The sequence below is a fragment of the Trichomycterus rosablanca genome, chromosome 22 (genome assembly GCF_030014385.1).
Source record: "Trichomycterus rosablanca isolate fTriRos1 chromosome 22, fTriRos1.hap1, whole genome shotgun sequence".
In the NCBI taxonomy this organism is placed as follows: Eukaryota; Metazoa; Chordata; class Actinopteri; order Siluriformes; family Trichomycteridae; genus Trichomycterus; species Trichomycterus rosablanca.
Window position 1 is genome coordinate 1,986,648 of NC_086009.1, and position 27,990 is coordinate 2,014,637.

General features: G+C 46.5%; 1 protein-coding gene across 1 annotated transcript; it reads right to left on the reverse strand.

The window, feature by feature from the left end:
* Positions 1 to 4,914: 4,914 nt before the first annotated feature.
* Positions 4,915 to 27,779, reverse strand: setd1a (SET domain containing 1A, histone lysine methyltransferase). Its single transcript, XM_062984901.1, has 21 exons — positions 27,768 to 27,779; positions 24,854 to 24,998; positions 24,511 to 24,609; positions 23,802 to 24,072; positions 22,531 to 22,655; positions 22,249 to 22,451; positions 20,557 to 22,081; positions 19,454 to 20,386; positions 19,205 to 19,363; positions 18,954 to 19,041; positions 18,583 to 18,743; positions 17,549 to 17,582; positions 16,479 to 16,686; positions 16,325 to 16,383; positions 12,550 to 13,796; positions 10,332 to 10,716; positions 9,293 to 9,471; positions 9,010 to 9,120; positions 7,265 to 7,384; positions 6,968 to 7,105; positions 4,915 to 5,967 (listed from the first exon to the last, which is right to left on the reverse strand). The coding sequence occupies exons 2-21, from the start codon at positions 24,989 to 24,991 to the stop codon at positions 5,794 to 5,796; spliced, it is 6,357 nt and encodes a 2,118-aa protein (XP_062840971.1). The 5' UTR covers positions 24,992 to 24,998; positions 27,768 to 27,779; the 3' UTR covers positions 4,915 to 5,793.
* Positions 27,780 to 27,990: the final 211 nt, after the last annotated feature.

The window sequence follows — 27,990 nt, forward strand, 5'->3', positions numbered from 1 at the left end:
TAAAAACCTCTGTTGTTCATCATGGATTCTGTAAAGGCTTCACTGCAGATAAACTAAGTCAGAAGAAACGATCTTGATCAAATTATAATCTAATAAGTCTGGACTGTCGTTCATTCGTCATCGAGTTGAATTTCTGTTGTTTAAACAAGACAATGTGGTGTCCGCAGACATTAATCAGTACTCAAGAATGTAAAGAATGGACGTGTCAGTCTGAGAAGAACGTTTGTGCCACATTATAATGGACCTCAGTTACACTGCAGCACCACAGACATGAGAACACACGGTGCAAGGTCCATGGAAAGTTGGAAAGGAACGGGTGCACCATGGGAGTCTTGAGAAATGATTTGTTTTTCTGTGATTAAATGATTGTATGAACACATACAGCCGCTTACATCTGAACTACAGGTTTATCAACACCTTCAGCAGCCCTGGAGATAAATATAGTGTAGATAAATATAATTGTAGATAAATATAGGGCAGTGGTAGCTCAGTGGTTAAGGTACTGGACTAGTAATCAAAAGGTTGCACTGTTGGGCCCCTGAGCAAGGCACTTAACCATCAATTGCTCAAAAATAGTGTTCAGTCATTACTGTAAGTCGCTTTGGATAAAAGCGTCTGCTAAATGCTGAAAATGTAAATGTAGATCCACAGCTGCCAGCGCACCTGATCCAGCCCATAAGCCTATAATGAGGCAGATTAGGAACGTCTCGTCGCATGGAACACTGGTGATGATGCTCCAGGGCTGACGTTAAGGTACTGGTTTAAACCACACAAGGCAGGTTTGACATTTCCAAATATCAGTCAGCAACATGAGTTCTCACAAGCTTGTGGGGTAAAAGAAACAGCATGACCCCATAACCTGACCTGGGAAATACCCACACTTACTCCAACAATAGCTTAAACAGCTTGAAATCCCCCTGGCAGGCAGACACCACAACAAACACGTCTTTGAGAAGAGGATACCTAAGTTACCATGACCCACACTGAGATAAAAGCCTGTTAAGTGGAATCACTTGAAACATCATTCATTTATACAACATCAGTCTGAAGAATTATGATCATCAGGGTGTCTGCAGGCTTCATAAAAGCTTATTTATTTATTTATTGTAAAGAAATTTACAGTAGTTTTATCAAAATCCGTGAAAAATACACCTGAACTCACATTCTGATTTCAAACTAATAAGCAAAACACAAATATCTTCTTAGCTACTCAGTTCAGCAGTTCTGCTGATTTAGCTCAGTCCTGTTTAACACCATGCTAAAATGTTCTAGGAACAACAAAGCCTTTGTTTCCACTGTACAACCAGACATAGGGAACAATTTCCCATCAAACTATTCTAACCACACAATAAACCACAATTTTGGGAAGTTTTAGGAAAGGCTGTACAGAATTTACAGAACTACAGTACGAGCCATTGTGTCCTAAAGGTGGAACATGATGGTTTAATCAAATTTAAATATATTCTGACCTCAAAAATAGAATTTCATTTGAATTCATTTTAATTTGAATGACTTAATACACCAGAGTTTTATTTTTTTACAAAAGCAATATGATTATTGGACTTTGTCCTTCAAATACATGAAAATACATCATATCGAAGGGTTTTTAGATTAGATAGATGTACTTTATTTGTCATATATACATATACAGGTGTGCAGTACAATAAAATTCTTTCTTCGCATATCCCAGCTAGTTTGGAAGCTGGGGTCAGAGCGCAGGGTCAGTCATCGCACGGCACCCCTGGAGCAGATGCTCAAGGACCCAACAGTGGCTGCATAGCATGGATTTGAACTGCCAATCCTCCGGTTGATAGCCCAAAGCTCGACCCACTAGATTACCACTGGCCCTTTAGAAAGTCCTGAAATGCAGCGCAGGCTTACTTGGCACCCTCTTAGCCATGCTACCGTGAGTTGTTAAAGGGGCATTGCCCGTACGGGGATCGAACCCGCGACCTTGGCGTTATTAGCACCACGCTCTAACCAACTGAGCTAACCGGTCAGTAAAGTGTATGTGCCAGAAAGAAGCCCCTGTCCCAAAATATGTACCTGAAATGTGTTGCTGATCACATTCACAAAAAAAAAGTCTTCAGCTGGAGGGCTGTGACCTTTTCCTGACTTCTCTAAAACATTGATTATCCGACTATCTCTGATGTCCAAAGCTACTCTCTGTAAAACTGACATTTTTCCCCTTGACGATTTCACATTGTAGCTACATCTTCTGTTGTTTTACCCCATGGTGGTTCTGACGAAAACCTGTTCACCCTCTCGAGGTTAAAGACTGCAAGTCGAGACTGCAGTGCCAACAATGCTGCTCCTGCTAGATAGGATGGGGACCTGACCTGATAAATTTGACTTGATTTGACTGTAGGATTGTTTTAAATTTCTATTTTTTTTTTGTCTCTATAAAAGTGATCAATTTAGTCGTCTTGAGTAAACTCCTAATCCAAGTCGTGGTGAATCTGGTGCATCCTGGAAACAAGAGGCACAAAGCAGAAACACATCCTGAACAGATCCAGACTGTGGCAGGTTATCACATACATTCTCACTCACTCACCCAATAACATCCATGGCAATTTACACTCCACCTTCTGCATGCTGGGCACTTGTTTGATTTGTTGGTATAGGCAGGATTTCGAATATCTCTTCTTTTCACATCATTTAATATAATTTTGGCTTTTTTATTCCCTTACATGATATTTCAACATTAAAAACATTTAATAACCAGACAAAACCAGATAAAAGGAACACAAAAGAGAATCAGTTTTTTAAAAAATATTTAATGCACCATTAATAAAGGGTCCAACGCATTAATACAAGAGAAATATTGCAAATAATATTAAAATAATACATCAAAAAAAACAAAAAAACAATAACTGAATGATTATGTACAATTTTTTTTCTCGCGATGGGAAAAGTAGGAAAAAGGAAGAACATATTTACAGACTGGAACCAGTGTGTTTCTACGAGAAACAAACACCTCTACAATATTTACACACATTTCTTTTTGACCTTTGTACTTTTCGTCTATTTTTCGGAGGGTCGGTCTGTACTGAACGACTGTCGCAACTCTACATATATTACACGCTTTCCTCACAGAGAAGGAACTGACTGCTGGTAAAACAGCTAAAATAAAGATTAAAAACAGGCGAGGAGGGGAGAACAAATCGACCAGGTAATCGCTGACCCTTACATACACAGCACGGCCTGATCTGCGAGACATTGAACGTGACCCGCGGCCCCCAAAGAGAACCCATTATACCCATTCAGAACTGCTGTTACATCACTGTGAATAATGACAAACATATTCAGATTCATCGTTCTTCATTTCTTCTTCCAATTCCTGCAATCATGACTTCTTTTACACTGACATTCGAAACTCCACAGGAGAGAAAGATGTAAATGAATTTGGAGAGGGTTTATTAATGCGACTCGGGTAACAGAAGCTGTGGCACATAGACTGGTGAGCGACTGATGGATCACGTGTGGTGTACCGGCCCTAACGCTTCATTCCTACTGTAATGGGGCACCGACTGGCTCTGATATGCCGTAACTAGATACGACTACAAGGGGCAACTGCATGGCTTGTATGAAAGTATGTAACATTCAGCTCGGGCGCCTATACGGACAATAATCGTCCATTAGTGGCTGCAATTACAATCTATGGTGCCTGCACAGATTATAAAGATTGATGTCTGGCTCTCTATGCGCTATACGGATCTCCATACGAACCTGCAGGTGAAAAGAAGCGGTCAGTTATCTTGCGTGTTAGTTAGTCTTCAGCAGTAGAGATGTGAACTGCGATCATGTAACTAGATACGACTACAAGGGCTGATAATAAGGTGATAATAATAATCGCTCTGCATCTGAACAGTGACCGGCACAAGACAACAGGAAGCTTCACTGCTGCTACCAAGGGCATGATCATGTTTAAAATAGATGTGGCTGTGTCCCAAATGCGAATTAGAAACGTACACCACCAGTGTTGTCATGTTGCTATGTACAAACTTTATTTATTACCAGAGTGTAGTTTAGGACACAGACTGTGATTTGAAGAGAGATGGGGTTAGAGGTAAGTGTGGATGATTCACTACATTTGTCAGAGGAAAAGTAATGTCTGTCTTTTCTTTTATTGTGTTCAAAGGAGAATTGGCTCACAGATTACCTGGAAGAGTTAATTTTTCTAAGAAAAGGTAACACGTATTTAGTTGTTTTTAGTTAGTGGGAGGCACTTTCCCTTTTCTTGTAAGCAAAGAGGGACTAATTTTAGTGAGTTGGTGCTGAAAGAAATAAACTAGAAATAAATTCTAGTTGAATTTAAGTCTTTAAACTAAGATTTCTTGTACCAACTGAAATGTTCGTCTTAGTCGAGGCTGGTCAGTGCTCTGTTGAATGTGCGTTTAACTTCTTTTAACTCATTCAATTTGCTGGTGGATCCCTGATTGCAGTCGAGGTGAGCTGCTCACGCCTCCTCCGAACCCTTTTTCACCCATGCATTCTGCACAGGCGCCTCTATATCTGCTAAAGGACCCGTAACACAGCATTTGAAGACCCCACTTACATAGTCCGGTCATCCCGTCCTAGCAGAAACAGCAGCCAATCAGTGTCCGCTGCAGGCACTGCCAATCGTGCCCGCTAGATGGCGCCCAGCCGACCGGTGGCAACGCCAAGTTTCGAACCGAGGAGTTCAGATCTCCGCGCTGGTGTGCTAGCGGAATATCCCGCTGCGCTGCTTGCACAACCCACAGTCTGATCAAGGAGAGCCAGATCACCACACGCCCCCTCAGACAGGCGTGTCATCTGCGCCCGCTTCTTTTCACCCGTCAAGTGTTCCCAAGGGTTCCCACACAAAGCTGTATCGCTTACGGAGAGCCACGCTGAACTCGATCGATGTGAACCCTAAACCAACCCCCCCCCCCCCCCCCTTCCCCTCAAACCCGCGCAGGCGCCCGGACCGGTCACGTATCACAGCAGCCGTGCCCACTGAGGTTTGTCTGGAGGCCTGACCGGGTCGGTGGCTCTGCTGAGATTCCAACTCAGTGGTGTGTTAGCCCCGTTAGACCATTGTGCCACCCAAGCACCAGCAATGCCAACTATGTTATGGAAGCTGACAACTTGGGCAACCGAGTACAGCAAGGGCTAACATGCTTCCACGAGACCAAAGGTCGTCATTGTCTGGATTCATACATAAGCCTCCAGACTCCAAAATACCACCAGTATCAATACAACCAGTTTGGCATTTTGTTGGGGGGGTTGTAATTAGGAACTTGCCCAATAAAACTTTTCTGGAGGACACAAGGAAATTCAGTAATGATTTAAACAGAAGTACTGATGACATTTAGGCTTGCTGGACTTTTTTTTTGTAGCTTCCCGTAAAACAGGCAGTGGACACCACAAACACCACAAGCTGGGATGTTTCTGTTGTTTAGTTTGGGTATTTACGCACTGGTATTTTGGTTCAAAATAAAAAAGCATCTTTCATATGTCAAAAATTTGGGGGAAACCAGAGAAAAAGAGAAATAATCTTCATCTAAACTGTTTTTTTTTTTTTTTTTTACTTCTCTGGCACTACATGAGAAATTGTGTGCGCTACTGCAGGAGGAACTACAGCGGCGGCGTCTCGGCATCTAACAGGAAGTGAACCGATCGTCTGTATCGATACCTACAGCAGGCCGAGGGCTTAGAACTGATTCCCTCGTGCGCCGGGTGCTGCTGCGGTCTGGGGGCCACCGAGATGAGCCGATCGCCGATCGGCCGACTCGATTGTGCAGGAGGGTCTCGGTCTGTCGCGGGGTTTCAGTTGAGCGTTCCTCGGCAGTTCTCCGTCCCGCACAGACAGGGGATTTTGTTCTCCTCTATGGGGAATTTATAGTCGTACGTGATCTCCTCGTTCACGGCGATGGGCTGCTTGGAGTAGATGACGATCTTCTTCTGGGACTCGATGGTGATCACCTTGGCGTAGCAGTTCGGCTGGAGAGTTTCAGACACAGAGAGTTTGGATTAAGCGTGTGGTCAGTGTGTGTGTGTGTGTGTGTGTGTGTGAGACATGTACATTCAATGAGCACTTTATTAGGCACACCTATCTTGTACACACATTCAGTGATTATTAGGATTTTAACGTCTTGTCTTACACACTTGGTTACATTCATGACAGGACAGGTGGTTACAGGTTACACAAGATTCATCAGTTCAAGTTTAATCTCAGTCAGTCATGGACAATTCAGTATCTTCAATTCACGTCTTTGGACTGTGGGAGGAAACCGGCGCTCCCGGAGGAAACCCACACAGACACGGGGAGAACAAGCAAACTGCACACAGAAAGGACCCGGACCGCCCCGCCTGGGAATCGAACACAGGACCTTCTTGATGTGAGGCGACAGTGCTACCCACCTAGCACTTTGTGGATACACCTTCACTGACTGTAGCACATCTGTTGCTAAGTATACACTGACCCCATTTTCCTGTACTCTATTTTTCAATCGAAAGGGAGCCCCACTCACCAGACGATGTTTGTAGCTTAGTGGTTAGGGTACTGGACTAGTTTAAGGTTTCTGGGACAAACCCCACCACTGCCAGGTTGCCACTGTTGGGCCCTTGAGCAAGGCCCTCAACCCTCAATTGCTCAGACTGTATACTCTCACAGTACTGTAAGTCGCTTTGGATGAAAGCGTCCGCTAAATGCCGAAAACGACACTGACATGATTGCAGCAGGTGCAGCAGTGTTGTTGGGATTTTAAATCCTCTTTATTAGGAACACATACCCTGTTAGTGCTTGCTGTAGGTGCACATTTAGAAACTAGTGGACACATTTCTGATCTCAGGACGCTGTTGGATCTGTATATCTGGACTTTTTAATGCCACTCTGACAAACTCAAGTGAATTAAGCTCCAAAATAAAAAGTAAAAAATGAGGTTCTGGTCTAAACACGACTCGGTGAGTGTGTGGGATTGGTGTGGGATCGTGTACTCACTGTGCAGCAGTGGTTGATGAAGCGCGCCAGGTTACCACACTTGGTGGCGTCGATGATGGTGTCGTGATCGACGCGGAACAGGTAGCTGCTGCCAATCCCTTCCTGAGCGTAGCGTTTCTCCCGAGTGTCAGCCACCATCTGAGAACAGATCAATATTAATACGGGCGTTCATTTATTCTAACAAACATTTCTGAGTGCAATTAAATAAAGGAGCCCCTCACACACACACACACACACATTCAGAGCTAAGTAGGATATTACTTGGATCTGAGAGCTGCTTACGTCACTTGAACGTACCTGTCTGATGTTCTGGCCCACATACTCAATGACCATCTCATCGGCCGCGATGGGCTCCATGGCGAACAGCCCCCACTCGTGGATACGACTGCGGCCGAAGCGCAGCTTCTTTTTACGGAACTGCAGCCGGACGAGAGAAGAAAGGATGCAGAAAATCAAACATCAAGGCAAATTGTGCTCATTAAATTACATCAAACCGAGCCCTGAGAAAAGAGGATGGGGATCTGAAGGGCTGCAGGAATACAGAAGTGAAAGCACATCTCAAACACACAATCAAAGCGCTATTAAAAGCAAGCATGCGCCGGCGAGTCTGAACTAAAAACGGAAGATCATTTGTTTACGAGGCTCACGCGTTAAAAATAAACCAGGGTGGCGCGACACTGGTTTTTACTCATTAAGAAACGACGCTTGTGCCCCTGCCACGTGCAGCCTTAAATGGGCACAAGTATGAACTCTGTGCAGCAGTGTAGAAACAAAGTGAGTGTGAAACAGCTTAAATGAGCACAGGACTGGAAGCTGACAGATCGAACTTACAATCAGGATGACTGGGTGGGTTTGAAGGTTTGAAGACTAAACTACATGGCTTGGAGACTGAACCGTGTTTACAGTACTAACAACTTTAACTAAGAAATTAGATTTTCTGAATAAATAGAGATTTAAATAACCACTATATGGGGAAAAGTTTTAAAATTTAAAAAACTTTAAATTTATGAATTCTTATTTATTTATTAAGATTTTAATATCATGTTTTACACACCTTGGTTACATTCATGACACAAACGGTAGTTCTAAAGTTTAAAGGACAATTCGCCTCACTTGCACGTCTTTGGACTGTGGGAGGAAACCGGAGCACCCATTGGAAACCCACGCGGACACGGGGAGAACATGCAAACTCCACACAGAAAGGACCCGGACCGTCCCGCCTGGGGATCGAACCTGAACCTTGCCGTGAGGCGACGGTGCTACCCACCGATCCACCGTGCCGCCCAATTTATGAATTCGAACAGGTGTAATAAATCAATTATACTGAATAAATGAAATAATATGCTTTTAACTTCGCAGCAACAGTTTAGGGAAGGGACCTTTCCTGTTCCAGCATGACCGTGCCCCTGTGCACAAAGCGAGTTCTATATAGACATGAAGAAAAGCTCGATTTATTTATTCATTTAGATGTTTCACGCCATGCTCAATCCTGTAAGTATTAAGAGCATTCAGTCAGTATATGTTTAATAGATATTGGTAAAAGCTCAGTTTAAAGAATCTCCAGTAGCCCTGACTGCAGCCCCACTGAAAAGCTTTGGAATGAACTGGAACATCAATTAAGGCTTTCTTTCAACATCAGTACCTAGCCATACAACAAGCACAAATTCCTATGCCTTAATACCTTTTGTTTTTGGAATGGAATGTCCGGCAAGCTCACGGTCAGGGGTCTGAACACTTGTGGCCATATAGTGTGTATTTCCAGGAATTCCTGGACCGGGTTAATAATCAATATAAGCCGCACGTGATGCTGAGCTTTATAAACTGGACTTTATCAGCTCAGGACCGAAATGAGTCGAGCAAGAATCTGACCGAGGTGTAGCCTTCTGATTGGCTGGAAAAAAGACCTGACGTAGCCGACCGATATTGACCGATGACCTGTGTCGTCACGCCAAGTCGCTGTTTCTTACAAGTGCACATCGCTGGCCTGCACCTAATATCTACAGCTAGATAAGACCGAGTCAAGGCCGGTGTGTGACGCTCACCTTGAGCTGGTTGAGTTTGAGCAGGTCGGAGTCCATCACCGCCGGCGTGCCGATAGCGCTGAGGAGCCGCCTCTGCTCCGAGCGCCGCTCAGCCAGCAGCCGGTTTGAACCCTGAACCGAGAGGGGAAAAAAAGCGGTGACATTTAACAGGAGTGTTTATCTGCTTCAAGATAAAAAGCCTCGTATCATTACAGCGATGCAAATCATCTGGCACGCGCGCGGCCTCTGCTCTCGATTTGTAACTCCAGCACCGTCGACAAACCGAAAAACAAGAAATACGTACCGCGGTGTCGAAATCCCCAGCTTCCCTCTTGGTCTGGGGAAGGTCCAGCTCCAGGTAGACGTCCTTCTCTTTGCGGCTGATGGCGTAGTAGCCCTCGCTACGCGCGCAGCCCGTGACGTGTTCCCTCAGCTGCGCGTCCGGCGCCTTCTTCTTACGCCGCGGCGTTCGGAGGTTGGTGAGTGCAAGCGGGGTCAAGGCTCAAAACTCAAGAAAAACACTATATAGCCAAAAGTATAAGGACACTAGGTTAAATTACTGAGTTAAGGTGTTCTTGGCACATCTATTGCTAACAGCTTAGAGAAAGCTGCTATGTTTTTAACTTTGTCTCGACAGTTTGGGAAAGGCCGGTGCCCCTGTGCACTAAATGAGGCCCATAAAGACTCTTTTTCGCATTAAACCAAGACCATAACAGCTTACCAGCCATTGTTTCTCACCCTGCTGACACACAGCCAATCCTGTGTCTTTGTAGGTGCCCGGCTAGCCAATAGCAGAGCTGAGATTCGAATTTGAGAGCTCTAGATCTCCGCACTGATGGGCTAGAGTGTTTTACAGCTATTTATATATTCGTACCCTATTAGTCTTTCGCTGGGGATTACCACTGCATCCAAGTAGGGTGTATTCGCCCTCCTCACGCCCCCTCTGACCCGTGCGCAGTCCCTCGACCCCTTCTCTCTCGCCCCTGGGCTTGGTGGATTCGCACATGAGCCCGCTAACCAGGGTCCTTGATTGGCATTTGAAGACCACGCCCACTTTATTGGTCCGGTCTTTTCCCACACAGCAGACTTGGTGGCCAATTTTGTCTGCTGAAGGCACTGCCGATTGTGCCCGCTAGATGGTGCCCAGCCAACCGGTAGCAGAACTGAGATTCGAACCGGGGTGTTCAGGATCCCAGCGCTGCTGCGCTAGTGGAATATTCCTACTGAGCCACCGTAAACAAGTCGTTAAAGAAAAAAGCATTAGGGAAGGACGAGGGGTGTAAACCCAACCCTAAACGCACAAGTCAGGTTGGCATTACCCAGTGTCCAGCAGTAAAGGATATTAGTGTGAGGAACCCAGTGCGTATCGTTGAGCCAGTCGGTGTTCTGATCTTTCTGCAGCAGCTTTTCGTAGGTCTCCCTCAGCAGCTTCATGTCCTCCTGGTCCAGGCCGGTGTTCCAGATATCGTACAGGATGGTCATCTGTTCGAACTCGCTGCGCTGCTTGTACGTGTGCGGCGGTGGCAGCGTCAGAGCCCGACCGGGTTTCCTCTGGGTGGACGGGGTGACGCCCGCTTCCTGGAGGAAGAGCCGCTCGCTCTTCCTGACCTCCTCCTTCTCGAAGCCCTGGTGATCGTCCGGGCCGAAGTCGGAGTCGGCCGATTCCGAGCTGGAGCTGGACATGCCACCCGTCTCCAGCTGTTCCACGTCCACGTCGTCCTCGCGGTCCTGGGAGCAGAGAGGAGCAGACATGTTAAAAACACGGCACTGAGCAGCTACGTATTTTGCTTTTTACTTCCAAAAACAAACGTACACAAGTCATACAAGACTTACACGCTGGTATAAGATAAAAATGGTTAGTATTGGATGAGATTTTAGTGCTTTATCCATGATAAAACCAAGGGTATTGTTAAAAAATTGAAAAGAATCCAATGCAAAGACCCTAATTAAGAGCATTCAGTGATTAAAATACTGGACTAGGGATCAGAAGGAGGCCAGATTAGTCCCAACACCAGCCAAGTTGCCACTGTAGGGCCAAAAAAAATAAAGGTTCAATGAGGCTTTAAGTAAATGCATCAGTAAATGAACTGTATGAGTTCGTGTGTTTAAATTAGCAGAAGAGATCAGCAAATGAGGCCCGTAAGCAGTAATATACAGTTCTTCTTTGCAAAGTATTTCATCTTTTTTGCACCTTACTCTTTAATATCTGCTGCTATATTAACCCTACGCTGACTGCATATCAGATCTCGATTATTATTTGCTTAATACTAGGGATGCATCGATACAATTTTTTCCCCAACCGAGTACGAGTACAAGTACATGTATTTTTGTACTTGCCGATACCGATACCTATTTAGAATACCGTTTTTTTTGTTTTTTTAACAAAAACACACGTGAGAAGTGACGAGAAGTTTAATGATACCACGTCCAAACATGCACGTCAACAAGTAGCGAGTGACCAAAGTGTTTGTGCGCTGATGTGATGAAATCAAGGAGGAAAAATAAATGAATCTGAGTGGATTTGGCAACACGAGCAGCATGGATCGTTCTGTAGTGAGTTGGAGGTTAATAAATATTTTTGCAATGTTGCTGTTTTGTTGTTATGTAGAGGACGATCAGGTCAGAAATACTGTAAAACGTGTGTGTGTGCTGATGTATTCTGATATAAACTATATTATCCCCCTGTCCCACCTGTTTACACTCCTCTCCTGCGTTTCCCCTCACACCGTATCCTGCGTTCTCATTGGCTGTTCGACACCGCACTCGTTCCCAGTCGCACATCTGAGGTCAGATATCTGACGTGCTAGAAAACTCGAGCGCTCGGCGAGCCGGTCGGATCGAGTCGTTGGATAGTTCACACTTAGCGATCGAGAGCCGAGTTTCGATCGCCGAGCGAACGCCGAGTCGCTCCCGAGCCGGCGAATCTAGCGCCGACCGTCCGCCAAGCGAAAATCAGGGCAAAAGTCGTGTAGTGTGAACCAGGCATAACGCAGCGACGTGCACTAGGCACACGGTATCGGATGTTTAGTATCGGAGCCTCGTTTGCGAGTACGAGTACGAGTTAATGAGCGCGGTATCGGGCGAATACCCGACACCAGTATCGGTACTCGTGCATCTCTACTTAATACCATGTACTGGCCAACACTTCACTTGTTTGGTCCAGTCCCCCTCAGTTTATTTAGATTAGAAATGTCTCCTGTATTTATTGTACTGTGTTTTTTATCTGCACTGTGTATATATTGTTATGCATTTGTGTTCTGATCCTGGATAATTATATAATGAATATATAACTAAAATGACACAGGAGCCTCTCTTGAACTCTGGAAGCGATCTGCATGACCAGTGTCATGTTATATAGTGTCTTTATGACAGGAATAACTAGGCTGCATTATAGGAGGACAGCGCTAGTCTGTGGCTCTCTTCAGCCAGTGTGGGTACAGGAAAGTTGGTTTTTTTTAAGTGTCTACTGGTTTACGTGGTTTTTGTTAGAATGGAAACACTGGAACACTACTGTTAGAAGAATGCGTTTGCCATACGACTTTCAACACAAGCGTTACGCACCTCTAACTTCCCCCTCCTCTGTTTCTTGCCATGCTCCTCCTTCTGCCTTTTTGCAGGCTGAATTTCCACATTCTCCTTATGACTCCTACTCCTCTTTTTACTCCTCTCTTTTTCCAGCTCCTCTTCCCTTTTGAAAGGACCTTTCTTCTTAGGAGAAGTACCGAGAGCCCCGGATTCTCCGGCCTCGCCCACCAGCCCCATCCCGGAGAGGCCGCCCAGAGCCTTGTGCTCAACCAAGTCCCCGATGACCTCCTCCGGCGCCTCCTGAACGCAGTGCTGGTTGAAATCTGAGGGGAGCAGTACGCCGCCGTCCTGTTTCGTCCTCTTCTGGGTGGCCGAGTGCGGAGCAGGAACCAGGCGGGAGGGCGACCTGGTGTAGTTGTGCTCCTGCAGGACGAACAGGCCGCCCGGATCCACCCTGAGCAGCCAGGCCTCCTCGTCCTCGTCTTGCTTGTGTTCCTCGGCCTCGTCCGACGTCTCGGTCTCCTCCGAGTCGATCTCCTCGTCTGCGTCCATTTCGGAGGCCACGCGAGCCAGCACGGAGAGGTCGGGCGCCTCGGGGTGCGTCTCTCCGTCGTCCTCGTGCCCCTCCAGCAACGACAGCGCCGACTGGCTGGACGTGCGGGTTCTGCCCCGGGCGCGCCCCTTCTGATTCGGCGCGGCCGGGGCCGGTTCCTCGTAGGCCACCTTGACCAGCGAGGCGTGGTCCATCGGGAGATTCTGGACTGTAAGGCATACGGGGGCAGCGGGAGTGACTCGGGGGGATTCTTTGCCACTCGCTCGTTTGGAAGGGGACTTGGCGTGGGTCGGCTGAGGACTCTTCCTGGGCTCCTCCGGACGGAGGGAGCGCACCGGAGGAGGCACGGTGAGGACGTCGGAAGGCGAGGACGACGGGAGAGCGGCTTTGTCCGGCCGAGTAGCGAAGGGGCAGAGAATGGGGACGGGCTTGGTAGATGCAGGTGGTGCGGCGCTGGCGGGCGTGGCCGCGGGAGACGATGAAATGAGCTGATCTGGAGGTTGTGACTTGACAGGAGAGAGCAGAAGAGACGGAGAAGCTGCGGAGGATGACGATGGAGAAAGCGGCCCAGCAGACGGCGTGATGGGGGGTTTGGCTTCGCTCTCCTCCGTGGTGAAGGACACCGTCTTGCGACGCTTCTTCAGAGGGGGCAGGATGGGAGAGGACGGTCGGGGGCAAGGCGGGGACGGTGGCCGACGACCTGTAGGCACCGCTGGGTTCAACTTTTTTTCTGTTTAAAAACACACACAAGAAATGGAAAATTAAAACAAGCACATTAAAATACACGATTATTTTTATTATTAAACACGGAGAACCTACTTTAAACCTGATTTGTTCCCAAAACACACACACACACACACGTTTACAGTCTTATTTTTTTACTTATTTATATTTTTAAGCCATGTTTAACGCGTGTGTCATTTTATGGCAGGATAGGTATTATGTTTGTCTGCTTTGGCCTATTTTATAACTAAATTTTTATTTGTATGACCGCAAGGCAGATTAAGACTGTTCCTGTGCTGTCTTCTGTAAGAATTTCCTTTATGGTTTCCGGCATGTGTACTTGTCTTTCCCTTGGTGTATTTGGGGCGTTCTATAAGGTGTTTGGCAGGTTGGTAGGTTCTCTCCAAGTTTACAGTCTTGTTTAAACTCATATGTGGCTTGCAGGGTCAAAATAAAGGTACGTATGTACTTTATGACAAATTTAAGATTTCAATTGCTTCTGCAGTAGTTTAGTTTTGTGACTAAAATCTTATAATCTTTTTTGCAAAATCTGCTATGCATACGTTGATATTTAAGTATGTGGTGCAGAAAGGTTGAAACTTCCTGTCCAGACTCTTTATTAGCTGGCGCCTCTTTATTCCTAATGAAACCAGGCCAAAGTACAATAAAACAGTGGTCAGTTCGGGGGAAAACCCAGACTTTCATTTTATCCCAGAAGCTGATTACTTCAGCAGGTCAGATGTAAATCAAAAACCACACAAAAGCACTCGAGCCTGCAGTTATGTGTTAATGCCTTAATGATTTAGTCACAAAACTGTGGCAGAATGTTAAATGTCAAGACCGCTGTGATGTACATGTGCTGTACTAGTGTGTGAACGTTTTTACTCTAGCTGAATGTGTTCGAGGACAAAGTCCTTTGTGTATCGAGCCAAAAGGCAAAAAGGGTGATTAGCTGGGTTGGATCAGCTGTAGTCGCAGATCATTCAAACAAGGAATCTGATTTAGTATTCTTGTTCACACCACAAATTTTAGTCTTAATATGAATTTATTTATTAAGATTTTAATATCATGTTTTACACACTATGCTGCTGGGGGAGCCCTGATCGCATTCAAGGTGGGTATATTGCTGCTCACGCCTCCGCTCGTAGCTCTTAGCCGAACCCTTTTTCACCCATGCCTCTATCCACCAATCAGAAGCCTAATGCCAAGTTCACACTACACGACTTTCCAAGTCGTCAGGTCGCTGTACAGTTCACACTACACGACTGAATCTCCTGCACTCGGGAGTCTTTCAGTCGGTGTGTATTTCACACTACACGACTGATCGGCGATAGGGGGTTTCACACTACACCATCCATCACCAACTGGAATCGCAGGCGAGCTTCTCTGGTCTCCCTTTTTTTCTTTCTTTCTTTACAAACACACACGTGAGAAGTGACGGGGGTTTTAATGACACCACGTCCAAAAATGCACGTCAGCAAGTAGCGAGTGATCAAAGTGTTTGTGGTCTGATGTGCAGCGTAAAATCAAAGAGGAAAAATAAATGAATCTGAGTGGATTTGGCAACACAAACAGTATATGGCTTGTTCTGCAGTAAAGTGGATGTTAATTAATAATTTTGCAATGCAGCATGGGTGTTATGTTTTGTAGCGGACGATCAAATCAGAAATACTACGTGTGTGTGCCGGTGTATCCTGATATAAACTATATCCTCTCCTGCATTTCCCTTCACGCTGTATCCTGCGTTCTCATTGGCTGTTCGACATGTCACTCATTCCCAGTTGCCCGTCTGAGATCAGATATCTGACGTGCTAGAAAACTCGATCCGGTCGGGTCGAGTTGTTGGATAGTTCACACTTAGCGACTGAGAGCCGAGTTTTGATCGCCGAGTGGAAAATCAATCGCCGAGCGAAAATCAGGGCAAAAATCGTGTAGTGTGAACCAGGCATAAGACAGCGTTTAAAGACCACACCCACATATTCCGGTCATCCCGCCCTAGCAGAAACGTGTGCACTGCCAATTAGGCCCGCTAGATGGCGCCCAGCTGACCGGTGGACAATTTTGTATCTCCAATCAACCTGACTGCACGTCTTTGTACCTGTGGAAGGAAACCAGAGCTCCCAGAGCAGGAAACCCACGCAGACACGGGGAGAACGTGCAAACTCCACACAGAAAGGACCTCCACCTGGGAATCGAACCCAGGACCTTCTTGCTGTGAGCCGACAGTGCTACCCACCGAGCCCCCTTCAGTGTAAATGTTAATAAAGTTTGTTGTTTAAGGTGCTCGACAAATAAAACTTAGGTCATAATTAGCCATTATTAATAATCATAAGAAACGCCAGGTGTAAAGGTGACCCGCCTGGTTTGGTCTGGTTGTTTAGGTGGTTTGTTTTGCATCTCCTCAGGTGACTCAGGTGTTTTTATGTCTGGATCTGCTTGTTATTTGAATCCCTTGAAGTCTTGCACCTTGTAGCTCATGTTCTAATTTCAATTTTAACCCGTTTATTAAACAAAGACGAAAACGATGAGGCTCACCTGGTTTAACCTCTGCCGGAGGACTCACGTGTGATACCTGAACGACACTTTCTTTCTCCCTGCGAGAAACACAAACACACGCACAGTTCACACTCGCCGTTTCCTCTATTCAGTCTCATCGGGATTATGATTGCGTTTCACACTGGATTCATACTTTTCCTTCTCCGTTTCCACGGCCACGCTGTCCATGGTGGACTCGTCCATCGTGTCCAAGCTTTCGCTCTCCTCTGGCTGCTCCAGGTCTTCCTCGTCGTCGTCGTCATCCTCGTCTGAGGAGGACGAGGTGGAGGAGGAAGAGGACGACGAGCTCTCGGACGAAGAGGAGACGCGCTCGTCATCACTGTCTGCGCTGGCCGCTTCGTCTGGCGAGAGAATATAAATGACTAAAATGTTATGAATGTTCCTACTTCTACGCTATTCAAACTCAGCTGTGCTACTGGCCGGCCGGGCTCCTACTCTAACGGTCACTTTAAGTATGGTATGAGCATGCGCAGTATTGTGAGAGAGTATTCAGACAGCGATAGATTCTATTCTACTGCTGTTATCCTAGATTGTGATGAATGGAAGTCTGGGTGCTCTTATTCCCAGTAAATACTCCCATTACCCTGCACTGGTCGTCTCCTGTGTGTGTGCTTCCTTCGGAGGACAGGGCAAGTAGCTACGCGCCATTAGTCTCTCTCTAACCAGTCCTTACACTACACAGACATGATTGGGGTCGATACAGTTCCACATAACTGCTGCAGTCACGCCCTCTGCTGGCGGGCTGATGGCAGCAGCAGTGAGCGATACATCCGGATAACAGAATATTTCATAAACATAAAGACCGACGTTCTATTTTACAGTCTAGCAAAAAATTTGAAGCTTTACCTTATAAAAGTGATTTACAGAACCACAAAAAATCACAAAAAATCCAGTTTATTAAAATACAAATCCATAAGACGTGTTTGTAATTGCAGAAACGTAGCATTAGTGATGCGTACATCGAGCTTTAGTGCTTCCCCTCATTATTAGAGGTTCGTTTTACCTTGAAGGAGCTGAAGCTGATCAATCAAACACATCTCACGTTACCCAAAATGATTAATTTTACTATTACAATCACTGGCTGAACTGGAAATATCTCTTCTTGATATTTAACCGTCCTACTGAATTACAATTCGAATACCTACTAAGAGCATTGAAGAGTAAATAAGAATATTTAAAGGAAATTAAAACTGAACTACTCACCCTCTGATTCTTCTTTTTCACTGTCATCCTCCTCCTGAAATAATGGAGCACATTACATATTTTAAAATCGAGTGCTGCCACCGAGCGGTCACTTCATGTAATCACTAGTTTCTCAGGCATCAGATCAGCCATAACATTAAAACCACCTCCTTGTTTCTACACTCACTGTCCATGTTATCAGCTCCACTTACCATATAGAAGCACTTTGTAGTTCTACAATCACTGACTGTAGTCCATCTGTTTATCTACATACTTTTTTAACCTGCTTTCACCCCCACAGGACCACCACAGAGCAGGTATTATTTAGGTGGTGGATGATTCTCAGCACTGCAGTGACACTGACATGGTGGTGGTGTGTTAGTGTGTCTTGTGCTGGTATGAGTGGATCAGACACAGGAGCGCTGTCACTGCTGGACTGAGAATAGTCCACCAACCGAAAACATCCAGCCAACAGCGCCCCGTGGGCAGCGTCCTGTGACGACTGATGAAGGTCTAGAAGACGACCGACTCAAACAGCAGCAATAGATGAGCGATCGTCTCTGACTTTACATATACAAGGTGGACCGACTAGGTAGGAGTGTCTAACAGAGTGGACAGTGAGTGGACACGGTGTTTAAAAACTCCAGCAGCGCTGCTGTGTCTGATCCACTCATACCAGCACAACACTGCAGTGCTGAGAATGATCCACCACCTAAATACTACCTGCTCTGTAGTGGTCCTGTGGGGGGTCCTGACCATTGAAGAACAGCGTGAAAGCAGAGGGACTACAGTCAGTAATTGTAGAACTACAAAGTGCTGCTATATGATAAGATAAATGGGACTTTGACAAACAGCAGCAACTATTTTCAGTACCATTACCCTTAGTCTTCTGACTTTGTACGTTTAACAAACAACCTTAGCTGTTATTCATGGGCACTCTAATGTTCATGCCTACCGTGATGACCGTAACACTAAAGCAAAATGCAGAACGAGGAAGTCGTCCTGACCAAGCGCTATTAATAAACAGACAAAAATAACATCAGAATGACACAGACCTTCCCGGAAGAAGATTCGTCCGACGTCTCCTCTCCTTCACTGTCCAGGTCGTAGGGTTTACGAGGCTTCGGCCTCTTCCTCCGTTTGGCTGCCTCTCGCTCGGCCACGCGGTTCTCCTCCGGCCGACTGACGCCGTCTGCATCTTTACCCTGGTACGAGTCTGAGAGCCGAACGGGAACAATTAAAAAGCGTGGAGCTTCTGAAACAAGCTGCATTCGTAATGGTTCACGTCTCCATAAACAGACTCTGAGGGGGTCCATTTTTTGGATTCGTTGATTCATAATCATACACAAGAGGATTCTCTCAAGCGAACGGATGCTGACTTGTCGCTCGTTAGTGTAAATAAAGGGCGAAGGTGTGAAGAGCTCACCTTCATCTTCCTCGTCAGGTGGAGTTGAAGGCCTGGCTCTTTTTAGTGAAGCGTCCTCATCAAATTCCTGAGGTTCTTTTCTTTTCACCTGCAAAACAAACATCACCCTCAGCCACATGATCCCACCATTAAGACATCATAAAACCTGGAGTAAGTAGTTCGCCTTAATTCATTTCAAGTGTGTTTTCTGGCCTCCTGGACCTGGTAATACTTGTACGCATATAGAGGCTGAGCTGTAATGCCACTGGCACCTTAAAAGACGGCAGACGCAGAGACCCGAGCATAGAGAAGCCCTCCACGCCACCACTCTTGGCCCAGTCCACCAGAGACATTAAAGGCTCGCGTGCCCGACTGTTGGCTTTCTCGTCTTTCTTCTCTTCCGTCACGCTTCTCATCACCGTCTGGAAAGGCTGAGAGAAAAAGTAATGAAGAAGTTAATGAGGTTACAGCAGACGTGGTCATAATAAAACATCAGAGAAAAGACTGGGGCATCCACTCGCCTTGGCTTTTCTCTCTTTGCGCTCCCACCACTGGTCGAAGGTCCCGAACGCCACGTTCTCCACCATTTTGCGGTTCAAGTCCCTCTGCATGGTGTTCTTCATCTCCTCGATGAGGGCGCCCAGGACCAGTTGGACCGTGACCTCGTGTGGGTTCTGGGTCACCGCAGGCATCGGGAACTGCTCGCCCTCCGGACCGGGCACAGCTCCATAGCCGGGAGGGGGGTAGTGCGAGGGAAAGTGCTGCGGTAGGACGTGTGGGGGCCAGGCATCGGGAGGGGGCGGAGGCATGTTGTGCGGGTGGGGAGGGGGAAGCTGCCCAGCGTGGGGCTCCGGGTACGGGTACGTGGGCATGTGTGGGGGCATGTAACGGTGGTCTTGGTCGTAGTGGTTCCCCGCGGTACCGTCTTGGTCTATGTAGGGGTGGTGGGGAGGCGGCGCGTGGGGAGGCGGAGGAGGCATGGAATGCAGGTGGAAAGAAGGAGCGTACTCGGAGCCGGTGGCGTGCTTCTCGCGCATCTGGTGCAGGCGGCTGAGCAGGTGAGCCTGCATCTGGAAGGACGTGCCGCCGTACTGGCTCATGAGCTCCATGGAGCTGGCGTAGTCGTACATGTGAGGAGGCGGCGGGAACTCCGGGTGGTGCTCCATGTGAGGCACTGGAGGGGGGATGCCGGGCGGGGGAGGAGGCTGGAGGGAGAAGCCGGGCGGGGGAGGAGGGGGCAGGTGAGGAGGGAAGGACGGGATGTGAGGAGGCGGTATGGAGGCGTTGAAGTGCTGTGTGCTGTCGGGGGTGCCGGCCGCGGGGTCCGAGGCCTGAGAGGGCAACGCCGGCTGAGCTGAGGAGGCGGGAGAGGATCCATGGTGAGGAGTCACTGCGGTGATGCAACTGTCGTCTTCGTCCGAGATCTCCATGTCCTCCCCAGAGGAATGAGGGGACTGAGGAGAGGAGGAGAGAGGCGTCGATTAAAAACAGACATCGATTAATTCTACAGTGAACTTCTAGAGCGGGGTGTGTTTACACTTCTATTCCTCGCCTGTGGTGTCTGCCAAAACGTTTGCTCCTAAAAACAAGAACCTACATTTTTACTTGAAAGCAGAGCACTTACCTTTCCCTCCCCGTTGTAGGAAGGTGGTGTGTGTGCGCCCGTGATTCTCTGTGCGTCCGAGCCCGTGTGTCCCTGAGAGGGAAGCTGCTGACCCTGTATAGATTCCGACACTGAAGCTCCATTAGAGGGCGCCTCCGTGGGGCTCTTCCTTCCCTCCCCGGCTCCTGCTTTTCTCCCCTTATTCCTCCGTGAATCCCTCCGGTGCCGGTCCGTGTCTCTGGCCTCGTCCCTCTGCCTCCTCGAGCTGTTTTCCTGCCGGTTCTCCTCCTTCTTGTCCTCCTCGTCGTCAGAGGCGAGGAAGGAGAACTTGGACTTCTGATCCTTGAGCAGCATCTCGATGCGCGAGTCCAGGCTGCTGGAGTGGTGCGTGAACGGCAGGCTCTCGTTGGTGGAGTCCGGCTCCGGAGAGGAGTCGCCGCGGTTCGCGCCGGGCGAGTCGAGCGAGACGTTCGATACGGGAAGGTGGTGAGTCAGGGAGGTGGAGGATGGAGACGTGGACGACGACGGAACGGACGCGTGAGGAGGGGAGGACGGCGGAGGGGTGCGCGGAGGCTGCGGAGGGGTGCTGGGGCGTCGTTTCGGTTTGCTCCATTGGTCCTCCCGGACGGGGCTGTCCTGGCCGTAGTCCAGCGAGCCGAGCGTCTCGGCTACGGCCGCAGCGATCACAGAGGCCGGGGGCAGCGGAGGAGGTGGAGGCGGGGGCTGCAAAGGTGTATGACGGGCTTGGGAGCGGTAGTCACTGTCCGCACCTGCGGCCGGCCTTTCTTCTGACCTGACGGGAGGAGACGGGTCGAGGCGGGATGAAGACGGAGTGTTGTGAGCGGGCAGGTCTTTAGAGGAATTGTAGCTGTACGACGGAGGTGGAGGAGAATGACTGTTGGAGGCACGATGGCTGGAGTTGGCGTGGCCTCTGTGGCGCGGGTCCGCGCCGTTGCCGTAGTCCCCGTCTCGGTCTCGACTGTCCCTTCTTCTGCCGTGGTGATTATGCGAGTGGTGGTGATTCCGGTGCCTCCCGTGCTCTCTGGATCCCGAGCTGTCGCGCCGATACTGCCTGCCGTCCCGCTCCTCCCGATGGTGAGAGTGGTGCGAGGACTTGGACGACGAGGACGTGTTGCCGTCTTGTTGGTGGTAGGAGGAGCGCCGGGGGCCACCGTAGCGCACGAATTCTCTGTCCCTGTCTCTAGGCCCTCTGTCCCGATCTCTGTCCCTCTCCCGGTCTCTCTCGCTCACAGGCGGAGAGTCGTACATGGAGCCCGATGGGGGCACGGGTGGGTGCTGGGGCGCGTGCATCCCTGGGCCGCCTGCATTGTGGTACGGAGGAAAGTTCGGTGGAGGGGGGAAACCAGGACGCCCTCGCTGGTACATGGAGGGGTCCTGAGGGGGAACTCCTTGAGGGTCGTCGTGATAACGATTGGGCTTGAACCCGGATGACGAGGACACGGCAGCGGAGGAGCAGGAGGAGGAAGGAAGCATGTCCTGCTGGGGGTAACCGCTGCCCAGAGGACCGCCGGTGTAGCCTGCAGTCCTGAAAAGCAAAATAAACAAGAAATTGATTCAGTAAACAAACAAATCGCGAAAAAAGAGCGATATCAAGGGTCATACAGGCTTATTTCTAGATCAGACATAGGCTGCACAGGGCCGAACCAAAATGTCGGGTCTGTCCGAAAGCCTAGTGAGCTGCCTGGCTCCTACCTGCTCCCAGAGTAGCCTGAATCCTGGGAAAAGGGGGTCCCAGAGCGTGACGTGTAGGGGGTGCCACCTCCCTGTGAGGAACACGAAGACCCGGGGGTGTAGGGTCCGCCGAGGGAGGACGGAGGAGTGTCCAGACGTTGCTCCCCGACACCAGGGTCCACCGGCATCTGATCTGTAGAGAGCTTCCGTCTGATATCAGAGGACTATCAGGTGGAAAAAGAACAGGTGAGCGAAGTGGAAAAGTAGATCATAATATCTAAGATACATGTAAGATACACATACTGTATCGGGCTGGGCTGGAGCAGGGGGCTGAAACTTTTCCGTGGAGGCTTTGCCTCCTGTCGGCACCGTCTGTGGGGTGTACGTGCCGTTGACGATCAGGTCGTAATACTTCATCCTCTGCTGGCCTGCAAAAACAGAGCTCGAGTTTTATTAAACGTGATCTTAGCAACTGTAAGAAAACACGTCCCTCTCTATCCAAACTAAAACGAACACATCAGATGAACACCTGACCTTTGGCTGGACATCAGATTTTAAAACCGTGAGGGCCCGGGTAGACTTTTAATCTGAGGGTCCAGGGTTCAAGTCCCTGTTCGGGTGAGTTGTTTTTAGGGACGGTGGTAGCCTAGTTGGGCTATCAACCGGAAGATTGACGGTTCAAATCCATGCTATGCAGCCACTGTTGGGCCCTTGAGCAAGGCCCTTAACCCTTTCTGCTCCAGGGGCGCCGTACGATGGCTGACCCTGCGCTCTGACCCCAGCTTCCAAACGAGCTGGGATATGCGAAGAAAGAATTTTATTGTACTGTACAACTATATCTGTAAATATGACAAATAAAGTCTATCTATCTATCTATCTATTAAAATGAAACATGAACATCCCCCCTCAAAACTGTGCATATAACAGCCTCCACTGTTCTGGAACGACTTCCTACAAGGTTTTGGAGTGTGCCTGTGGGTATTTGTGATCAGTCAGTCAGTCAAAAGAGCATTTGCAAAGTCAGGCAGTGAAGTTCCTCTAAACTAAATTCTTAAGACTATATTTTTATGGACCTTGCATAGTGCACAGGGAGTAATGCTAGAACATAAAATCGTTTTCCCTAACCACAAGTGAGAGCTTATGATCGTTTAAATAACAATTTTTACACCTGTTTGCAATTAGTGTGGTTGAAAAAGCTAAAGCAAGATAACAACCGGCTTTTAAAATCAGAATCAAAGCTGTACGTGTTCGGTTTTATCTCCTGGCTGCTCAGGATGAGCAAATAAATGAAATAAAGCTCGTCTCTAGAGGTAAAATGTGAATAAGCATGAAGACGTCTTTTGGAAAGTATTAATAATAATAATAAAATCCCCAATAACTGAAACTTTAGAGCCAACAGAAACCCTTAACCAACCAGTAATCATGTGTGCAAGTTTCTCACTTTACGCAAAACACTAAACGCATTTAAAAACAGACTTTCACTACTGATTCTGGGTTTGCTCGAGCAGGAAGGTTTCACGCTGGTTTTAGTTTCGTTCTCGTCCCTCAGAACATCGGAAGGAGGAATGTTTTACCTTTAATGTCGAGCTGGACGTTGACTATGTTGCCCATAATGGACGTGTTGTTCAGATGCTTGACCGTGTCCTTGGCTCCCCTGGTGCTGCTGAAGAGGACACGGGCCAGGCCCAAGTGCTTGCGGGTCTTGGGGTGAAACAAGATCTCCATCTCCTCCACCTCACCAAATTTGGTGCACATCTCCAACAGGAACGGCTCCTTGATGTTGTCATTCAGCCGGGCGAAGGTCACCTCTTTCAGCGGAATCGGACCCACGTAGAACTCATCCAACTGTTGTTTAAAAGGGACGCAGACGTCAAGCGAGGCCGGTAATATGAGCGGCTCGTGACTGGACACAGAACTATGCTATAAATCAAACTTTTCTTTAAACGACACGGCAAAACAAACAAAGCATTAGTATGAAACACAAAGCGAAATAAACTTAATTAATGAAAACAGTGGCAATCTGGTCCCACTGTGGTTTACAAGACATAATGTAAAGTCTCCACAAGGATGCAAACGTAAACAAGTTAATTTTGTGTTTATGTGCCAGTTAAAATTTGTTTATTTAATTATTACTATTTTTGTCTGTGGCTCTGAGCTGAATTAGCACAAACACCCAGTAAATAAAAGTGGTCTATGAAAAGGCTGACATTTCAACTGTTCAAGAAAAAAAAAATACAATTATTACATCTGCAAAAACCAGTAAGATGAACCTTAACAACACACCTTAAATTTAGGTAAAGGAAGCGATATCTCCCTCGGTCTGGACCAGATCCTTCTCGGCCGAGGGTCACGTAACTCCCCCACAGGCGTAAACTCCGAGTCCTGAGAACCAGCAAGACACACCGTAGCTCATTAGATAGTACCCATGTAACATCAAGATAATCACTTACTAATTTTCAATAGCGTGCAATGCCGCAGGTCAGATTCTGTTTAATGCAGAGGCTGCATCCGAGTCGATCGGGCTCAGTAATTAGTTTGTGAGCAGCATATTTATGATAAATATTGGACCACATAACAGATCCTGTCTCTGCCTTAGAACTTCAACAAAACTATCGAGATAGAATACCGGCTCGCTGAAGTAAATCCCATCGAATCTGTAGATTTTCCGAGCAACCCTGCGGGTGGCCGGGTCCTGTAGGAGCTTGTAACTCTTCCAGTCTACACAGAGAAGTGGCCGTGTATCCGCCTCACCTTCAGGATCCATGCTATTACTACACAGAGAGGGGAGAGTTTAACATCATGCACAATTTATAGACAGAAAATGACTTATATCACGGGGTGGGAACCTGGCGTGTTTGCACCAAAAATGTCCAGAACTTACAACTGACTTTATCACAGACTAGACTGAACAATGAAGAACTCCAATGATTTATTTATTTATTTTTCTAGTTATAACTTTCAGTTCAATTTAATTTTGTGTGAATCCTATTTATTTAAAGTATCCTCCAGGCCACCCAAGAAGGACGGGGGTCCCTGCTGAGTCTGGTTCCTCTCAAGGTTTCTTCCTCTAATTTTAAGGGAGTTGCTCAATAGGAGTTTTTGGTCTGTTGGTCCTGAATTCTGTAAAGTAGCTTTGAGACGATGTCCATTGTAGCTATATAAATACATTTGACTTGACTTGACTGGACTTATAGAATAGGGACCGTTTTTTATTTAGACAGTTGAAGTCTAAAGTGTCTTAAAACTTTAAAGCTGACTGAAGCTGTTCTTTTTCTGTGGCTAAATGATTAGAACACATCCAAACCCAATTTCAAAAATTATTTGCAATTATTTGTAAATCTATTTTGACCTGTAATTCATTAATAGTACAAAAACAAAAAAAAAAGAATGCTCCGAGTAATTAGATTAAGTGTTTAAACATCGTTTTGTAATCAGTCTGGAACTGTTGTGAAAGTTAAATTATTTTTTTACATTCCTGCTTGTTAATACATCTCAGCTGGCAAAAGTCTGGTGTCTCCATTGTTATATACAGTATTGTGTTTTATAATATATAATGAACCACTTGTTTTAAATAGAAGGCAGGTCAGAGAAAGGCCATAATGGTAATCCTCTGAGGGAATGAAAGTCACTGGCTTTTGATCATGGTTTTTATCCTTGCAATTTTGTACACAATACTGGGATTTCTCAAGACTCTCTAAATATTCTAATCATGTCATGGACCTAAGAGGGTAAAAACCCTAAATTCCCTGCAATTGTGCAATAAGAAACAATAGACTATTCGCTCATACAGGTTTATTTCATAAACTGACGCATCTTTGAGCCTTAAGCCTCTTATTGGCTACCACTTTGCAGAACTGACAGAGTTCAACCACATTATTAAGGGTTTGGGGTTTAGTTCCAATACAGTCAACATATTCTAATTATAAGCAGTTCTGGACCACTTGTGTTCCCGCAACTTTTAATCCATGCAAATCAATTCATTAACTAAAATGCTGTTTGTAAATTTAGTTATAATAAAAAGGAAACCATTGGTTCCAACATTTCAGTTACAGTTAGATAAATGATTGAAATCTTACTCGCAAGTGCGTGTAAACATTAGACTTTACCAGTGTGCACATGTATGTATAAAATAAATATCAATACATCGATCGCGCCTCATTCAAACAGGTCAAGGTGATTGACATGAATTGTGGCCACTGTTTCTTTCATTTGCGCCTCAGCCCACCTAGAAAGTTTTCATTCATCAGTAGCCAGTTTGCGCCATTTTTGCATTTTTCCTTCTGTAACCTGCACTGTTTGTGAAGATGAGTGCTGAACCGAGCACGAAGAAACCAAAAACGCTTTGATTCGGGCAGGAACGCTGCAGAGACGCTGTTTCATTCATACATTGAAGAAGCTGAGGAGAAATTTTAACCCTAAAATCTGACATTCATATGAAGTCAAGCGCCTCTGCTGGACAGTTTTGGAACTTGCTGGCGGAGGAAAAATATCCAAACATCAGAAAATGTGCCACATATTTGACAGCATGTTTGGATCGACCTGCTTGTGTGAATCAGCCTAAATATGGATCCACCCTTACTGATGATCACTTGGAAGCTGCTTGAGAATCAGTATCAGCAGCTCCTGTCCAGATACATAAACCTGACCGACACCATTCAGAGCAAATCAACAGAATAAAGTCAGTGTGATGTTTCAGTCCTTTACCCTGTAAAGCTGAACATCAACACACGAACTGAAGTGCATTTTAAAAAGCTTTAAAAGTAGATTGTGATGATTTGTCGACCCCTGAATTAGAGGAATAATAAACGAGCTATTAAGAAGTCTGAAGACACAAAGAGTAAACTGGATACTGAGAAACATAATTAATATAATCGCCAGGAGTGAGAATCAACCTGACAGCACTAATAATAATAATAATAATAATAATAATAATAATCATCATTCAAATATTCATCAACGACTTTAGTGTGTTTGTTGACTTTGTAGCTGCTGCTTTGTTTATATTTCTCACATACAGGGTGCAAACTTTGCGTGACAAACAGCAGCTTTATTCTTTATTAATGATAAAGTTGTTTAATTAAATATAACTTTAAGTGTATAAAGTAAACCGCGGTGTTTATAAACGAACCGCCTTCTGATTATTTACAATCATAATAAACACAACACTGCTAAATCGATTCAGAAATAAAGCTGCAAAACTATATAAACTAAATAATCCCACAGTTCTACTAATATTCATGTTTGTATTTATTAAGTTTTATTTCTCTCATTTCTGTGTGGACCAGTTAACGTTGTTTATAATAGATGCTAACGCTGTTAGCCTGCTATGCTAACTCCGGCCTACGTCGGAAAAACACAAAACCCTTCAGCTCCAAATATGTTCAAATTTCAACCAACCGGCGCCACAATTCCTACCTCAACCAGCGTCGCTAATGTTCCGCTACGAACCCGAATCATCCCGAATCATCACATGTCACCTAAAAACGACCATTAAATCAGAAAAGTGAATAAAACACAGAGGCGCTGATCGCGTAACTAACCTGTCCGCCTTGCCTGTCCGCCATTAGCATATTACAATTACACCCTGCTCATTCACAACAGCACTTTCCACACCAGCCAGGAGACGTTTACTTTTTTTTTTTTGTTCGAAAAAGCAAAAACACACACACACGAGCTTAAATTAAATAATCAAACACTTTAAATTTATCATTTTTTAACGTCCGACTATTTATGAACATATTTGCATGCGGTTGCGGGACAACA